The sequence below is a fragment of the Lynx canadensis genome, chromosome F2 (assembly GCF_007474595.2).
Source record: "Lynx canadensis isolate LIC74 chromosome F2, mLynCan4.pri.v2, whole genome shotgun sequence".
Lineage (NCBI taxonomy): Eukaryota > Metazoa > Chordata > Mammalia > Carnivora > Felidae > Lynx > Lynx canadensis.
The window spans coordinates 73,176,664-73,195,879 of NC_044320.2; the positions used below are offsets into that span (position 1 = coordinate 73,176,664).

Here is a 19,216-nt window from a genome sequence, read left to right on the forward strand (position 1 = left end):
GAGCAGGTCTTAATGAAAACCTTTCGACCCTAACATAGCCTTATTTAGGAATCTGTGGAGGGGGAAAATGTGGTACTAATCTAAACAGAAACCATTACTCACTTCCTACCATTCCTGGGTTGGAAAAAGCTGAGCAATCACTCATTCAGAATGTCCTCAAAATCCTCAATGCCCACATCTCCACAGAATTCTAGTTCAAGGGACTGCAGAGGTCATAGTAGTCAAGCCCTCTGCTATAGGAACGACAATTCCAGAGAACAGTCCAGGTAACTCCTTTGGCCTGAGAGCACAGCCAGAGTCCTAGGTCCCACATCTCCCCAAGTTCCTATTTATTTTGCAAGTCTACATGCAAATGCCACTGAAACAAATGGGAAAGGTAGCACGAGACCCAAGTTCTGTTCTCACCTTCAGCCCAATGACATTCTGCCCGTTGACTTCACAGATGTTGTGCTCTGTGAGAAGACCATTTCTGGCTGCAGAACTGTCTTTCACTATGGATGTTATCTTTCCATTTTTAAAGATAAACCCAACATGTCCGGTACTGTCCTTATGCATGGTAATCGTCCGTTCAAAGGGCCTGCAGACATAATGGGTTAAGTGAAAAATTTAATTCTTTCTATTGGCCCAAGTTACTCTTCAAAATTCTCCTTAAAGTAGAGAAGATGTTCCATCTGCAGAATGTTTACTAAACACCTACCGTGTGAGAAATTAGGAACAAAATTAGATAAAACCGAAGTTTAACTGAGAAGAATAAAAACCCAAAAGCTAACTGTACCAATGTGACATAGGTCGACCCTTAACACTTGCTAACGGGCAGGAAAATAGAGGCCTTATTTCCGTGCCAAATGTCTGGTTTATAAACTGCTAAATATAAAAATGCCACCTTTCTACCTTGGCAACTAGAGCTTCATAACCCCCCTGAAGGCCAGATTTGGTTTTTTAGAACTCCCACCCCAACTTGGGAGTTCTGCAGGGACCCGGGCACTGTGTCCCTCCTACGCTGGATGTCTAAACAGTAAACTGGAAAGTGAGGCCAGAGATGCCATACTGCTTGCCCTTCCAATGTTCATTTACTACGATCTAGAGAAAGAGACAGGAAGGTAACTTCTAGAGGATGCATACGAAACCAGAATGCTCTAAAAATTTTTAAGAAAAATCGGCACCAAACAACTGCAAGACTGTAAGGCTAATCGATAACATCTAATATTCTTCTGCAACACAGTCAATCATATTCACAGAATCTCAAAGCCCAAGAGAATGGAAAACTAGTCTTGAATTTCCATTTCAACGGTCTAGTCAACTTACCGGTCACGAACAGTCATAGTAATCTTCTCTCCAAAAGCCTGTTTCAGCACCTTATGTGCCTTATCGGAGCTCCAACCTGCACAGTTTTCCCCGTTGATCTGGAGTACCTGGTCCCCAAATCTCAGACCAACCAAAGAGGCTGGAGAATTTGCCTGGACCAGCTGAACAAATATACCCTAGAGAATAAGGAAATAACTTTAGTCATTTGCCACTGTTACGATATGGTTTAAAAACACTGGAAAATTAAGAACCAACTGTTCAGGTTATGAATCTACCCTAGTTAAAAAAAAAAAAAAAGAAAAACTTCATGAATATGTATGCGTCATTACTCCCAAAAAAGAAACTGAAAATTTTATGGAGGCAATGACCCCAGGAATTAGGGCAAAAACGTAAAATCACACTAGTAATTTCTACCTCAAATCATGACCCACCTGACCAACCTCAATCATCCCCTTCATCTTGGAATAAAAAGTCTAAGGAAAACAAAGTAGGGTTTCTACAAGCGCCTGGGTGGGTGGCTCAGTCAGTTGAGCATGACTTCAGTTCAGCTCATGATCTCGCGGTTCACGGGTTCAAGCCCACACCGGGCTCTGTGCTGACAGCTCAGAGCCTGGAGTCTGCTTCGGATTCTGTGTCTCCCTCTCTCTCTGCCCCTCTCAAAAATAAACATTAAAAAAAAAATTTGTTTTAAATGACAGTGTACGGTCATAACTCTTCTTTAGAGTTGAAGGACTCCTCAACCCATTTGCTAAATTACAGAGAAGTAAATAAGGTTAATTAAATAAGATTAAGGTTTATGTAATAGCCTAAAAGGTACATTCAATACCACTCCAATTTTTATGAAGAATCCACTATGAAATAAATACAGAAAACTCAAGTTCAGTCAACAGAGAACTAAACCCACATGGATACTTATACTCTTATAAACTCTCAATCTCAGATGTTGAATATAAGAAAAAAAATACAAGTTTGGGGCGTCTGGGTGGCTCAGCCAGTTAAGCATCCAACTTTGGCTCAGGTCGTGATCTTGTGGTTTACAAGTTCAAGCGCCGCGTCGGGCTCTGTGCTGATAAGTTCAGAGCCCGGAGCCTGCTTCAGATTCTGTGTCTCCCTCTCTCTCTGCCCCTCCCTCACTCATGCTCTCGCTCTGTCTCAGAAATGAAGAAGAGTAAACTTGGCAAAATATGAAAGCATCTACAAAGCTAGACCCTCTCTATACTCTTAGGCTGGGTCGGACAGAATTGCTGTCCCGTATCTTACAGCTTACTTTAGGACAGTACCGAAAACTGGGTGGCCCCCTATGAAATGGTCAGAGCGAGGAGTTCTGGCCAAACGGCGAAATCCACTGCAGGGATAAGTGCGATGGAGACAGGGGCCTATGAAGAGTATCTTGTCTTTTAGGGCAGAGGAAGGAGCACAGAGCAAATCCCGGCAGAAGGGGCTGCATACACTACTGAAAAGGAAGGAAAGGCGGCGAAGTCAGGGCTTCCGAGGAAGCGTGGTGACGTGTCCTGCGTAAATTACAGGTGTGCGAGCTGCTGATGCCCTGAGCCCTCCGGCTAGGCAGGCAGGGTTGGGGCTTCCTGCCAGGATCAGCCTCAGCCATTTACCACAGTGTGCAACACTCACTACCTTTAGCACTTTCTATGGGAAAAGGTGGGACACACTAAGCTAATAAGACTTCAGACTGATAAGGAATCCGAGGTAACGCCTGAAACCACAAATCGGGGTAAAGACTCAGCACGTCTTTAACAATCCTAAACGCCTCCTCAGAGAGTAACCACCCCATTTAATTTCTTCAGTATGGTGCGGTAAGAAGTAATTACAAAGTAAAATAATGACTGCCCTAATTAGAAAATCACTTTTGCTCAAAAAATGACCTATTAAATTCACACTGAAGGATGGAAATAACAAGACTGCAAACTCACTTCACAAGTTAAATGATCATTATTGGAAAATACACACAAGACCACCAACCCTCACTGGTCAGTCTTTCTTAACATGTACATATGATGCCCTATTTGAAGCTCATAATTTTATCTGTATAAACTATGTTCTACATAGACCGATGAACTTTATTCCAGAAAGGAGACTCAAAAAATAATTCACTTAAGGTAATGAAGTATCAGCTCTGCCTCTGCAGAACAGAGCATCTCCAAGTGGAAAAATTTAAGTTAGTGGACTTAAAATAATCTTGATTATAGATGCAATACAATTAATTAAAACATCTGCACTGTAGGGGCGCCTGGGTGGCTCAGCCAGTTAAGTGTCCGACTTTGGCTCAGGTCATGATCTCGCAATTCATCAGTTGGAGCCCCGCGTCGTGCTCTGTGCTGACGGCTCGGAGCCTGTTTCAGATTCTGTGTCTCCCTCTCTCTCTCTGCTCCTCCCCTGCTCATGCTCGCTCTCTCACAAAAATAAACATTAAAAAAAATTTTTTTTAAACATTTGCACTGTAAATTATGCTAATAGTGATCACTTAATATCCCATAAGCTATTTTGACAAACTGAAATATAATTAAAAATACTTACATTATCTATTGATTTAAGCCTGAGCCCAATCTTTCCATCTTGATCCTTACACAAAATGACTTCACGAATCCCTTGCTTAATTTCTGCTCTACGAATTCCAACGTCATTACCAGTTACAGGAGCCACCATATAGTTCATACTGGAAGGTCGTGCTACCAGCTGCTGACAAAAACATATACGACATGTCAATACTTAGAAACATTCTTCATGAAAATACCTAAAATGACAAGTAACTTGAATATACTCAAGTTGTGGTTTCCCACAAAGTAATTTGCATACTGTTTCCTTCAAATAAATGGATTTACACAAAAATGTCCCCAGCTTTTATTTACTAATCCTAAAGGAAATTTATTACCACACGTATCACCTCCAAAAGATTCAATGGCTTTCTCTGTCGCCTTCTGAATTCACTGATATCTGCTTCATGTATACTCTGGCTTGTCTTCACTCAAACATATTATCCTTGAGCTTAAAGGCCACATCATACTCTTGAAAACACACATTTTCCAGAGGGTTCTTCTGTATATGGTCTGATGTGTAGCCATCTACTGACCCTTTCAGAGTTTCTATAAAAGGGAGAACCTTCTTACCTCACAGTGCCATTGTAAGGATTAAAACTGCATGTTCCAGAAATGCTGGCACACGAGACAGGATCATTCTCCTCCTCCACAGTGAACATTTATGGACTAACCAACCGTACGCACAAAGCAGACTGACCGAGAAGAGCTATACTTGGCATTCATGGCAGGTACCATGTTTCCAGTTTCTCAGTTTTCTCAAGTTTTCTTGACCAAAACTGGTTTTCTAGTTTAAGCGGACCCTTTCTTCAACCAAAAAGATAATGTGGGAAGAGCTTACCAAGCCTTCTTAATTGGAATCTGTCAAAAGAACCTCTGACCTACCTAAGAACTATGAGCTCAGAGCAACAATAACAGGGAAAAAGGAACCTCAACTACGTAATCGCAGATTGCAAATTTTTGGTTCAGAATGTGTGGTAATTATGACCGCATATGCCTAAAGCTGAAAGTCTTAACGGGAGTAAGGCACACATAAAATTATGCTAGAAATCAGAACACAATGCCAGAAAATATTACTTATGAGATTATACAGGTTCAAAACAAGAGATGATTACAGCTATAAGAGACACAGGAAAATCAGGTAATGGGATAGAAATGGAAAAATTGAAGCCAATGAATTATTTAGTTTGGCTGGAATACAGAACAAAGGGGCAAGGGGGCTTTGGAGGGGGTTTTACTTTTGAAATATCTTTATTTTTTCCAGCAAGTATTTTTAAGTACTTGACCTACTAGGTGTTCTTACTTACTATGACCAACACCACATCATCTCTGCGCCCTACCCCCATTCTAAGCAAGCAACCATTTCCGGAGAGGGCTACTACAATGACCTTCTAGACCGTCTTCCTGACTGTCCACAGAGCAAAAACATTAAAAAAAAAAAAAAAAAAAGGAAACCAGGAAATCAGATTACACCACTCCCACAACTCAGATCCCAATCCCTTAGCACGGTCTACAAGGCCACAGACCACCCAGCCCTCACTACCCCTCCAATGCCATCTGCTACCACCATGTCCTGCCCTTGCTTCCTCTGGCCATCACACAAGTCTTGTCAAGTCCACCAAGTTCATTTCTGCCCAAAAGCCTTCAAGTTCTCGGTGTTCTCTTACCAGATATTCACATGCCTTACTCCCTCATTTCCTTCAGTTCTTTACTCATCGTATGTCAACCCCTCAGAGAGAACACATATGCTCACGATATGGACATACAGCCCTGGCACTTTATTCATTTGGTTCATGTCATAAGCGCTGGCTTATTTGCCTACAATGAGAGTTTCACTGGTGTGTGTGGCGGGCGGGACACTGCTGTGGTTCACTATTAGATCTATCACACCTAGCACAGTGCATGGAACATGTGGGTTCTTAAGCTACTGGCTCTCATCTCCCCTCATTTAAGGTGCCAGTGGAAGACAGCACCCTGAAAAGGGTTCTAGCTTCTAGAATATATGCTTGGAATGTGCAACCAAATACATGATGCAGTTTTTTCCAAGGCCAGAATAAAAGATCTGGAAACCAAGGTGTGGCTGTGGGAATAGTTCCTCTCACTGTTATATCTAAACACACACAAAAGTTTTGCATCCCGCCCCCCGTAGCCCCATACCGAGCTCCACAGTGTGAAGGTCTTATTTACGAAGGAGGCATGCCTCCACCTGGGAACACAACACTGTCTCCTCTGAATCAGAAGAACATCACCTAACCATTGTTTTGGACTTCATATGCCACTGAACAAAGGCAAGAGGAGGTTACTAAATTGGCTAGTGTGATTAATTCTGGTTACCAAGTGAAATTGGGTTGCTGCTTGATAATGGGTTCTAGACTATGTTTGGAATCCAGAAAGTTCTTTGAGATGCCTCTTAGGTCTTCCATGTCCAACAGTAAAATTAATAGAAAAATACACTTCAGCTTGTAGTCACGATGGAGCCAGAATTACCCTCCTGCGATAAATAACCAGAAAACTGGAAAGATAGGAGGCAACAATTTTTGGACAGTGGACACTAGGTAGTGTAGGACAGTAATCCCTGAAAGATGGGAAACACATGAGGTGAGCCCTGTCATCGCCTGGCTTTCTGCCCAGACCACTATCTGGACTGGAACACAGAAGTACAAGTCCCAAGCGCACTGTGCTCTTGTTAGTTGAAAAGACAAAAATCAGGAAGGCAGAAGCAGCTAGAAAGACTGCTAGAATTTATAGGGCTGAGTTCCAAAAAGGAGGGAGCTACACAGAGAAAAAGCTCCAGAAAGCCGTACAGGGGTCTCCTTGAACCCTCTGCTGAATGCTAATCCCAGTATCTATGAAATAAGGCTCCAAAGGCCAGGCAAAGAACATGCAGGGAGCTGTAAGCTGAGGCTTCCCGCAGATCCCACACGACTGGGAGACATCCAGGGTCCTACCAGCAAGTGTGGTGTGCTCATTAAATACCCAGGACCTTCAGCAGAGAACCTGAGGGGACACACATGTTGAGTAATGGGGCTACAACAACCCTACAATAAAATAAAGGCTGCCCCTGGGGAGCCGGGTGGCTCAGTTGGTTGAGCGTCCGGCTTCGGCTCAGGTCGTGATCTCACAGCTCATGAGCCCCACGTCGGGCTCTGTGCTGACAGCTCGGAGCCTGGAGCCTGCTTTGTGCTCTGTGCCTCCCTCTCTCTCTGCTCCAACCCACTCGCATTCTCTGTCTCTCTCAAAAATAAACATTAAAAAATAAAAATTAAAAATAAATAAAGGCTGCCTCAGACCTACCCTAACAATGTGTAAAATCAAGCGTCTGAATGACCAAGCTGATGCACATGTAACTAACTTAAACGCTTGCCAGAGTAAGTGCCGACACTCTTTTTAGAAGCACAACACGATCCAGCACCTAAAACGTGAAGTTCACAATATTCAGTTCTGATTTTAAAAACACAGGTGGCATGTGAACAAGGAGGAAAATGTAACCCACGATTAGGGGAAAGGGCAGTTAAGAGAAACTCGGAAATAATAAATCATAAAATTAGCACACTGGGATTTTAAAATAGCTACTATGATTATGCTCAGTACACTCAAGGACTCAAAACCAGCTGGACCATCTAGAGAAGAAAAATACAATATGTGAAATGAAAAATTCACTACATGGAAAAGGTTAGTAGAAATATCCAGCAACAAAATAAAGCAAAAGAGAAACCAAGATGCTTAAGAATCCCAGGGATTCAGGGCACTTGGGTGGCTCAGTTGGTTAAGCATCTGACTCTTGGTTTCGGCTCAGGTCATGATCTCACAGTTCGTGGGATCGAGTCCAGTGTCCAGTCTGTGCTGACAGCACGGACCCTGCTTGGGATTCTCGCTCTCCCTCTCTCTCTCTCTCTCTCTTTCTCTCTCTCTCTCTTCCCCTCCCCTGCTTGCACTCTCTCAAAATAAACACTTTAAAAAAAAAAAAAAAAAAAGGAACCCCAGAGAATCAGACACTTCAAAAATGGTTTAGGTCACCCCAGTAGGTATTAAGAAAAGACCAGCTCAAGGCAGAGGGGGTAAAGAATGTGTAGCAGTCAAAGGGAGTCATAATACCGACTACAGCATCATGATCAGTCACCAAAATAATCACAGTAGCCGTGACTACCTTGTGTGATTGTACCTGTACGTACACCTTCTGTAAATACAGCAATTAGTCTTTTTGTTTCCCCCTACTTCCTTTACCCAAAATACCTGAATTTTTTATAGCAGTGAACTTGATACCTTTGTCTTTAGGTTACAAAGATTCAGCTGGGAACGCGAGTAGTAAGGAGTAATTGATATTGCACAGTCACTGGTACCAAAGGCCGCTGCCCAGACATGGCTATGATAACCGGCATTGTCCCATTCTGGGGAAAGGGCAAGAGTAACGCCGTGACATCAGCGGTAACTGACTCGGCTTATACACCCCTGGATTAAGAATGACTTTTCTAGGGGCGCCTGGGTGGCGCAGTCGGTTAAGCGTCCGACTTCAGCCAGGTCACGATCTCGCGGTCCGTGAGTTCGAGCCCCGCGTCAGGCTCTGGGCTGATGGCTCGGAGCCTGGAGCCTGTTTCCGATTCTGTGTCTCCCTCTCTCTGCCCCTCCCCCGTTCATGCTCTGTCTCTCTCTCTCTGTCCCAAAAATAAATAAATGTTGAAAAAAAAAAAAATTTTTAAAGAATGACTTTTCTGTTTCTAAAGGTTGTAAGCAAACAAAGAAAACCACAAGAACATGCGACAGGAACCCTATGTGCCCAGCAAAGCCTGAAACGCTTACCGTGAGGGCCTCCCTTAACAGGAAGTGGACTGAACCTCAGTTTTACCAAGAATTACATCTTTTAGAAGGCACCTGCGAAGTAACCGCTGTCCTAGGAAATTAAAATCCTTGGAGACGTGTGTGCAGATACTGAGTAGTCAGAGGAGGAGGCAGTGCCAGCTCTTAAGCCACCCTTCTAGACTCCACTTGGCGACCCTGGGGCGTACGCATGCACATTACGTGCGTATTCCCGGGTCAGGGGCTCCTCGTCAGCATCCGCCACGGGAGGCTGGAAGGCTAGAGGAGGACAAGTGCCCTGTCCCCTCCTCTTTGTGTCCTGTTCCTGTCAGCACGGCCTGGGCCTCACCCTTCGTGTTGGTGGCAGGAGCTGATTCCGTTCTCCAGCTTTTACTGCCGCTCCCAGAAGCGGCCTCGCCACACCCTCTCCGAGGTCCCGGTGCTAACGGCAGTGTCCTCTCCTGCAAGGTCTGAGGCCCAGCTCCAGGGGGCCCCTCCCCCCAAGCTTGCAGGCTCTGCAAACTCCGAACCCTTCCCTGTGCCACCCCAGGGCTAGGAGCAGCAGCTACTTCCTGCGATTGCACCTCTGTTCCTCCAGCTTTTCTAATTTCTTCTGCTGTCTACCAAATGGGCTCTGACTGATCCAGGCAAGTTTTCAATAAATACCTGGTACACAGATAAATGCCAGCTACCGCATTAGGTACTGGACTTACGGCAACAAGACAGACGTGGACCCCGTCTTTGTGATTTAATTATAATAAGTGCTATAAAGGGCTATGGCCTTACAGCAAAGACCTTAATAAGAGGCTGTGCGATGCATCAGATTTAAGCCTAGAATCTGGGGTCTTAGTACAGGGAGCTTTAGACTCGGAGCGCTAGAAGATCGTGACCGAAGAGATAGGACAGACCCGTACTTCAGAAAGATGAATCCAGCAGCAGCTTAGTACTGTTTGACATAAGCAGTCACTCGAGGAAACTGAAGAGGTTAGAAGTAGCCTGAGTAGGGTTGCAGCAGCACTGGAATGACTAAAGGGAATACCAAAATCACAGTGAAGACAAAATCACCAGGTCTTCGTAACTGACTAAATGCAGAAGACTAAGGAGAACGGACTAGTCAGCGGCGTCTGAATCCTTCACTCCCAAGAAACTAGAAGAGTGGTAAAAGGATGAAAGCAGATCACTTACGAAGTGAGATCCAGAAGGCAATCTAAAATTAGAGAAGTTACAGATCTGTGAGTTGGCCATAAGACATTTTATCTACGTCTAAGATATGATTTCATACAATTCAAAATTAATTACACTATACGTACCCCCTGAACTGATGCTCCAGGGACCAAGGCCATATTTGCACGGACTTCTTCTTCATTTAAACTCAGCCCCATGTACTGAGAGAGCTCCGGATACAGTTTAGGATAGAGATCTAACACAAATGAATGCATAAAGAAAAAAAGCACAGGAATGTTTAAAATGAAAACTGTTATTATGGGCTTCTAGTTGTGTTTAAAAACTACATTTAATTTAGAAAATCTAGAATGAATTTAAATTAGCAATTTGGAAGATCGTCTCCTTGTCTCTGTAATGACAATTAGAAATGGGAAATACAGAAAAAGTTTAAGGTGAAAGTCATAAAGTATAAAGACATTTGAACTGAAATAACCTCAGATTTCTAAATAGTGAAGAGTACAAATAATTTTTCCAAATAAATTATCTCACCTTTTTTTCTTGAAATAAACCTATTTCTCAATTTCATAAGCATAGCACTGATCTCCACCTCAGAACTGACTAAAATGTTTATTGTCAAGCCAGCTACTTTACAACTCATTTAATAAACACAGCTTTGAAATGATTCTTCTGAACTAAAATAAAAAAAAAAATAAATCAAAGCTTAAAAACGTGTGTAGTGTCAGAGCATTTAAAAAACATTAACCACATTCCAACGAAATCTTAGAAACAATACATTTAAATATCAGCAGTATTTAACTTAGTAGCAAAGTTAGGTGCTATTTCCCTAAGTTCCTTTTTACATGACTTGTGACTTAAAATGAATTTTCTAGAAGAAACAATGTTATAAGTAGTTATAAGATGACTGGCTACAAAAATCTATTTAATACTCCTTTTTTATTTTAAGTCATACTAATTAGGGGCTCTGGTCTAAACCTCTCTAAACAAACAAGGAAAAGGAATCAAAGAGAAGTATATACGGAGACCTAGTAGAGGTTCCAGAATTTGGGACACTCTCCCAAACGGAGGTGGTTGGAAATTTCAAACCCCACCCTCACCTCACAAAGGTGGAGGACAGTTCACAAAGTTCAAGAGCAGTAGCATGGGACACACAGTGCACATATACTGTTTTTTCATAATGAAGCAGTCATAAATTAGGGGTTTATGGGGCTGAGATTTAACGTAATCCACTTAAGTTTGATTGAATTATAAGACCTATCTTCATAGTCATAGTTCATTCTTTTGATTAAAGGATTCTATTTTGAAGTAAACATTTTTTTCCTACTATTACTGGAACTTGAACCACATATTATGCTACAGGTTAAAAAAATTTTTTTGGATTCCCTATTTCAGTAAAAGAAAGCTTAAACATATTTCTGTTCAAGAAGAATGAACCCAAAATATAAACCTACTTCCATCTTGAGAAATGGGAGCTGAAGCCTCAGACAAAATTGCTGGGTTGGCAGGGTTGGCAGAAAAGGCAGTTTGAGCCTGAAAAAGAAAAGAAGATTCTTACAATGCTACATATACACTTACTTAAAATTCTTCCCTAATTTATAAGTTAAATTTAGTACTTCCAAAAAAACTAAAACATTTTAAGTCTTATTCAATAAAGTTTAATTTCAAATCCTTCAGCAATGTATTTTTCAAAGAAAATCTGCAAATCTAAAATACACTTTATATTCTGAATATTTTAACATTTGCCATATACCATATGTGGGGCTCGAACGCTCGAGCCATGAGATTGTAACTTGAGCTGAAGCTGGACGCTTAACCCAGGTGCCCCTAAACTGCATTATTTAATCCACATATTTAATACGCATATTTCCAATTTAATCCACATATTTATTTAATCCAGCCAAAAAGAATGAAATCTTGCCATTTGCAACAATGTGGATGGAACCAGAGTTAAAGTGTATTATGCTAAGTGAAATTAGAGAAAGACAAATATGACTTCACTCATATTTGGAATTTAGGATACAAAACAGATGAACATGAGGGAAGGGAAGCAAAAATAATATAAAAACAGGGAGCGTGACAAAACATAAGAGACTCTTAAAATACAGAGAACAAACAAGGTTGCTGGGAGGGGTTTTGGGTGGGGGGATGGGCTAAATGAGCAAGGGGCATCGAGGAGGGCACCTGTTGGGATGAGCCCTGGGTGTTATACGTAGAGACGAATCACTGGATTCTTCTTCTGAAATCATCGTTGCACTATATGTTAACTAACTTGGATGTACGTTAAAATAAATACATAAAGTTAAAAAAAAAGAGAGGTGGGCCATACAACTTTACAATATTGTCTCTAAATGATACATGGTGATTTCAGAAAATCAGATCCGTATCAGAAAAAGGATTTCATCTTGGAATACTTAATGTGACATGCGTCGTGAGGCAGCCTGAGAGGAGTTCCTGGCGTATTTCAGTAAGAGTAGCATGTTGACAAATACATGCATTGCGAAATGACTTTGACAAATTTGTTTAAAAGTTATACGTTATTTTAATCATTATTCTTTTACACCCATGATAAAGTATGCACTTTGCTTACTCTGTAATAATTTTGTATTTAGTACAGCGTATCCCTCTGCTTACAGCTGATAAAACGAAGATGATTTCAGTGGGATATGCTAAAAAGGCAAAATATTAGCAACTTAAAAGTATTTAAATTTTTAGGTGTTTTTCTGATACGTGACTTTTTATATGAATCTGGTTGAGCTTTTTTTCTTCTGCAAGTATTCGTAGAGTAGTGAGTAAAAGAGTAATGAAAAGTGTAAATGTCTGTGCTGACAGCTCAGACAGAGCCTGGAGCCTGCTTCCGATTCTGTGTCTCGCTCTCTCTGATCCTCTCCCGCTCATGCTCTCTAAAATAAACGTTAAAAAATTAAGAAGTGTTATACCTATTCCTGAAATTAGTGCCAAGAGTAGTCCCAAAGAGGCTTGGAGTGATGGAAGCTTGATTTAAATAAGCACAGCCTATAAAAGCATTGGAGGGCACTTCATTCATTTGGGTTGTAAATATTCTGATATGCTTGTTATTGCATACTTTAGTATTGATTGTTTTACAATCTGTCACATTCTAAACTGAAATAAAATGCAATGAAAATCTCTATAATTTTATAGAATAGTCCACAAACTCAGTGTATGTTGAATTTTCAAAGTTCTTTCAGCAGCTATCAGCTAAAATGAGCTAGGAGCCAGTGGATTACTTCTTGGATAACCTCTAAGGAAAAAAGAATGCTGTTCGGCACTCGAAGGAAATGAACTATCAAGCCATGAAAAGGCATAGAGGAAACTTAAATGCATACTACTAAGTGAAAGAAACCAACCTGAGAAGTCTGAAAACAGTATGATTTCAACTATATGAATTTTGGAGAAGGCAAACTATGGAGGCAGTAAAAAGATCAGCAGCTGCCAGGGTAAGTGGGGAGGAAGAGAGGAATAGGTAAGAATTTTTAGGGCCATGTTCTGCAACACAGAATTCTGTGTAACACTAGATTCTGTACAATACCATGGTGGCTATGTCATTACACATTTGTCAAAACAACACCAAGAGTGAACCCTAATGTAAACAAACTATGGACTTTGAGTGGTAATGTGTCCGTGTACGCTAATCACTTACGACAAACATACCAATCAAATGAGGATACTGATAGTGGGGGAGGATGTGCTCTATGTATGTGTTGAAGGGAGGGGTGGTTAATTACAGGTTAACCCTCTGTAACCTTCCATTCTATTTTGCTGTGAACCTAAAACTGTTCTAAAAATAGAACGTAATAATTTAAAAAAAAATTTAATGTTTATTTATTTTTGAAGGAGAGAGAGAGAGAGAGAGAGAGAGAGAGAGACAGAGCATGCATGGGGGAAGGGCAGACAGAGAGAGGGAGACACAGAATCCGAAGCCGGCTCCGGGCTCTTGAGCTGTCAGCACAGAGCCTGACATGGGGCTCGAACTCACTAGCCAGGAGATCATGACCTGATCCCAAAGTCAGACACATAACTGACCGAGCCACCCAGGCACCCCTATTTTTTAAAAATTATTCTTTCTCATGCTCTCATGAGCCTGTTTCAGGCTCCATGCTGAGTGTGGAGCTTGCCTGGGATCCTCTCTCCCTCTCTCTGCCCCTCCCCGACTCTCAAATAAACTTTTAAAAATTGTTTTTTTAATCTTTAAAAAATTGTTCCTTTTTACGTTGGGTATATTTTTCTATTCTTGTACTCATTGCTTCTGGTCTTATCCAAGAAATACTGAAGTGAGACTATATAGAGAAAGCTCTCTGCTAATAGGTACATATTTAATTATCATATAATCTGTAGTAAAGATAAAACACAAGAAAGAAGGTACATCAAGGACTTAAAGACTATACACCATTAAAATGTAGCAAACTATTTCACACTTACTGGAAATCTCAAACTACTAAAAAAAAAGAAAAAAAGAAAAAAAGGAATGGGATCCCCAAGGAGTCCCTTCCAGGGCATGCACGTGGAGATACTCGCGTCAACCTCATAATGGATAGAGATTCAGGGATTGTATGATGCTAAGAGCAACAGCCTAATGGCTTTTGTAAAATAGTTTACACAATATGAACTGCCAGTTCGCTGCTGCAATTTAGCTTTGCCGTGGTGTAGAAGGTCAGAAGATTAGAAAATAAACGCTGCTTCTGCAGGGGCATCTCAAGCACAAAAATAAACCTATCTCTATCTTAGAAAATGAAACAAGAAAGACCAGCCCAGGACTACAGTGACTAAGGCAGGACTATTTTTAAATACAGAAAGAATAAAAAGCCAAGCTTCCCCCTCCTTAACTCATGGTTGTATTTCTTTTTTTTTTTTTTTTTTTTTTTTAATTTTTTTTTTTTTTCAACGTTTTTATTTATTTTTGGGACAGAGAGAGACAGAGCATGAACGGGGGAGGGGCAGAGAGAGAGGGAGACACAGAATCGGAAACAGGCTCCAGGCTCCGAGCCATCAGCCCAGAGCCTGACGCGGGGCTCGAACTCACGGACCGCGAGATCGTGACCTGGCTGAAGTCGGACGCTTAACCGACTGCGCCACCCAGGCGCCCCATCATGGTTGTATTTCTAAGCAGCTAGCTTCCTGCTCAGAACATTAAAAGGTCTTCTAATGGAAATACCCATATAATTTGCTTCTCCTTAAAGAGGTCAGTGTGATGTGTTCGTAGCCCTCTTTATTTTCCAATCAAACATTTATAAATATCAACTTTCCTTTTTCTGTTTTTCAAAAATCAAAAACTTCTGTTCAAAGGCAACTCTGGTTAGAGTTCAATTCTATAAAAACTAACAGAAAACGATGAAAACAGGTTAGTCATTCCTTCAGATCCATCTGCAAATCCTTATTGATGTCTTATTAATGGCTTGTTATTCGTGAAGGCTAAATATTTCAGACACAAGCTTTTTAAAAACAACGTATGCTTGTTCAGATGAATTTTGCAGAATTAAAACTATATAAGAAAAATGCTGACAAAATACTGAAGAGAGAAGGGATAGAGCATTACATGACTGAACAAACCTCTTAAAATTGAAGCATCAAAGCCTCTGGCAGCTGAACAGATTTCAGACACTTTTACCAACCGTATTTTAATATCCTCAGTGGATTTATAATGGAAAATAAATACTCATGATGTCCACCCATATTTACCCAATCATTGCTATGAGGTAATAATTTCAGCCATACAACTGCTACTGTTATTGCTGGGAGTTTTTCACCCTAGAAAGGCCAACATTTTGCCCAAAAAAACTTACATACTTGAGGTTGCTTAAGACTTCTTGCAGGCTTAGAATAAGCTTTTTAATCTTTTTTAATGTTTATTTATTTTTGAGACTGAGAGAGACAGAGCACGAATGGGGGAGGGGCAGAGAGAGAGGGAGACACAGAATCGGAAGCAGGCTCCAGGCTCTGAGCCACCCAGGCGCCCCAATTTTTGAGAGAGAGACAGAGCATGAGCAGGGGTGGGGCAGAGAGAGAGAGAGAGAGAGAGAGAGAGAGAGAGAGAAAGGGAGACACAGAATCCAAAGCAGGCTCCAGGCTCTGAGCCATCGGCCCAGAGCCCGACGCGGGGCTCGAACCCACGGACCGTGAGATTGTGACCTGAGCCGAAGTCGGACGCTCAACCGACTGAGCCACCCAGGCGCCCCAATTTTTGAGAGAGAGACAGAGCATGAGCAGGGGTGGGGCAGAGAGAGAGAGACAGAGAGAGAAAGGGAGACACAGAATCCAAAGCAGGCTCCAGGCTGTGAGCTGAGAGCACACAGCCCAATGTGGGGCTTGAACTCACGAACTGCAAGATCACAACCTGAGGAAGTCGGACACTCAATGGACTGAGACCCAGGTGCCCCTATAATAAACTTTTTATGTCTGTTAAATAATAAGAAGTAAATCTTACTTGGAGTAAACAAGGATCTTCAGGATAAGAAGCTTTGAAGTAATTAACAACTCAGAAAGAATCTCATCACATTTATCATTTTAAAAAGGTTTTAGGACTAATGAAGGAAATCACGGAATTTCATTTACCATATCAAATTCAAAGAATAAATAAGAGCTAAAAAAAAAATGAGCTTATTTATAAGATCAAGTTTAATGTAAACTGGAAAAAAGGATAGGTTCATTAAATACTACAAATTATCCCAGTTAAAAAGAATAAAAACTCACAAAAACAGCAAGAATTGACCCCTATTTCCAACTTTCTTAAGCAGAAGACTCAGTCTTCATTCAAAAAAACTAAATTTTCTTTTAAGTTTATTTATGTATCTAGAGAGAGAGGAAGAGCATACACAGGGAGGGGGAAAAAGAAAGAGAGGGAGAGAAAATCCCAAGCAGGCTCTACACTGTCAGCCCGGAGTAGGGCTGGACCTCATGTCCAGAGACCACGTGTCCATGTGAGATCATGACCTGAGCCAAAATCCAGAGTTGGATGCTTGCTTAACTGACTGGGCCACCCAGGTGCCTGCCCCAGAAGCATCTGTCTTCAAAACTAATACTAACATGAAGTACTACAAAAAACATTTGACTTAATGAAATACATTTAGAGGACAAACACGTGAAATGTCTGCCATTTATACCTAAAAGGAAATAAAACCCTTCACTTTCATTGTGCTTTTACGCTACTTCTAAAAGCATTCACCATTTCTGTAATTTTTAACTTCGAAGAAAAGGCAAAGACTCATTTTAAAAATCAGTCATACCTGAAGATCCAAGAGAACAATGTACTAATTTTAAACAAAACTATGAACCACCTAAGGAGTTGAAGTGTATTTTACCAACTTAAATATACAGTATTTAAATTTTGGTCTTAAAAGCTTTAAAGCTGGATTTAAAGCTTTAAGTCCAGTTTTAAAGAAATAATACCCCATGCCCATTAACTCACAGTGAAATAAAAAAGAATTGGTAGCTTTTCTGTAACTTTTTAGTCTGCAATTAATAAACTGAAAAAAGTTGAACTGTAAAAATGAATGCATCTACTATTTAAGTTTCTTCCTTCACTTCACCTATAACTAGAACATTATGACATTACATATATATTTTTTAAGTACACAAACAACTTAAACATACCTGAATAACTTTGTCTACCTTCAGGTCTTCAAGAGATGGGTACAGAGACATTTTTGCAGGATTTTTCTAAAGAAAAAACAAAAATAAATTTCTGTAATTCAAACTTCATTGAAACTTAAATAATATGCATAGCCAGCAACATATAAACAAGCAATACATGTGAACATGTGTAAATTTTTAACACAGTAAGAAACATCTGAACTGTAAGACACACGGAAAAATATGAACATCTAGCCTACACTAAAAACTGATTACTGGTTAGCAAACTATTTCTCCTTCCCTTACTACTACTACCAAACTGTATCCACTGCAGATTTTAAATTTCCCTTCAAGGAAAAGTCCACTTCAAAAGTTTAGAAAATCAAAGAGTACAGTTATGTGACTTACCTAGTGTGCACACGCACTTGGCAGATGTGCAATGATCATATCCTAAGAAAACCCTAAAAGAGTTCCTATGCAGTATCTATAGAATCTCTATCACTAGGAAACACACACACACACACACACACACACACACGTAGTTAGAAGAAACAATAGACAGCAATTATTAACAATAGTTTTATCTTCAGGACACACGAATGATGCAGATATTAAGGGACTAAGGAATAAGAGAAATTTTTACATTAAAAAAAATTTTTTTAATGTTTATTTATTTGCAAGACAGAACATGACCAGGGGAGGGTCAGAGAGAGAGGGAGACACAGAATCCGAAGCAGGCTCCAGGCTCTGAGCTGTCAGCGCAGAGCCCGATACGGGGCTTGAACTCATGAATCATGAGATCATGACCTGAGCTCAACTCGGATGCTTAACCGACTGAGCCACTAAGGAGCCCAAAGAAATTTTTACATTTTAGACATTTCTATACTGTTCAATGTTTTTTAGTGACCATGAGTTGTTTTTTCTAGTAATTTAAAACAAAGTTCTTTAGAAGTATTACAAGGATATGTACTTTAAAATTTTGTTTGGCTGTTTTGAAATAGATATCTGGTACCTTCTTTAAAGCCAACCAAACAGAACATATCCCAAACTGGCATAGGGTAGGCATGACAGAGATTCTGGAACTAGCTATCAATTTATTACCTACCTCCCCTCTCCAAATCCAGGCATTCCTCTAGGCTCTGCGATATGGAGACGGGCCCCTTGAACACTGCTCTGTGACCAGCAGCACCAGGTTAAGCTCCGTCAGTGCAGGGAGCTGGAGACCCGCTGGAGGAGAGAGGGTTTTCGCCTCCAGGGTCCAGGACACCACTCTGGCCAGGCCTTCGCAGTACCTGCTTCTCTAGCACCTTGCTCCCGCCAGGGAGCGGCTTCTTTAGCATCCGAGGCCCACAGCGCACAGAAGCGCCTCGGACCCGGCACCGCGCCGAGCAGCTTCCCGCTTGCTGCCACCCGCGAGGCACCTCCCCATGAGTAGCTGTCCCTAACACCGCCTCGTGTGCCGCAAGTCCCCAGAGACAGCACCATCCTGGCCTCCACCAGCACCCCAGAGGGAGAACGGCCGGGAGGGTTGCTTTTGAGTCGCCGACTTCACCCTCCACTGAGCAAGGCCCGCACTCCCCAAGGCCCGGGTCTCAGACGCAGGAAGAGGGCAGCCTCTGGGGGCGCTCCAGCTCAGCCCTGGGGGTAGTAGGTACCTACTAAATCTGCTCTTCCTGTATTCATTAAAGTTGTCTTTACTTCTGGCTAACCAATTCTTGTCCCTTTAATCATGTTATAGTTAATAATTCCGTCCATTCAACTTTCACCGTTTAAATTGCTGTATCGCTTCCATTTCTTGACTG

At 41.4% G+C, this 19,216-nt stretch overlaps 1 protein-coding gene and 1 long non-coding RNA gene across 4 annotated transcripts in view; one reads left to right on the forward strand and one right to left on the reverse strand.

The window, feature by feature from the left end:
- LOC115506211 (syndecan binding protein) overlaps positions 1-19,216 on the reverse strand; it is a 34,533-nt gene that overhangs the window by 2,627 nt on the left and 12,690 nt on the right. The window contains exons 2-7 of one of the 3 annotated variants that reach the window (XM_030304103.1): positions 17,436-17,501; positions 11,282-11,360; positions 9,959-10,068; positions 3,838-3,996; positions 1,306-1,481; positions 406-577 (exon numbers count right to left, since the gene is read on the reverse strand). In XM_030304103.1, the coding sequence (XP_030159963.1) occupies positions 406-577; positions 1,306-1,481; positions 3,838-3,996; positions 9,959-10,068; positions 11,282-11,360; positions 17,436-17,486 (747 nt within the window). In that variant the 5' untranslated portion in view covers positions 17,487-17,501. Of the gene's footprint in view, positions 1-405; positions 578-1,305; positions 1,482-3,837; positions 4,000-9,958; positions 10,069-11,281; positions 11,361-17,435; positions 17,502-19,216 lie in introns of all 3 variants that reach the window. The other 2 variants (XM_030304102.1, XM_030304104.1) reach the window with 2 other exon arrangements.
- Positions 12,893-19,122, forward strand: LOC115506212. The gene is made up of 2 exons (XR_003966279.1): positions 12,893-13,285; positions 18,539-19,122. It is a non-coding gene; the product is annotated as an uncharacterized LOC115506212 (long non-coding RNA).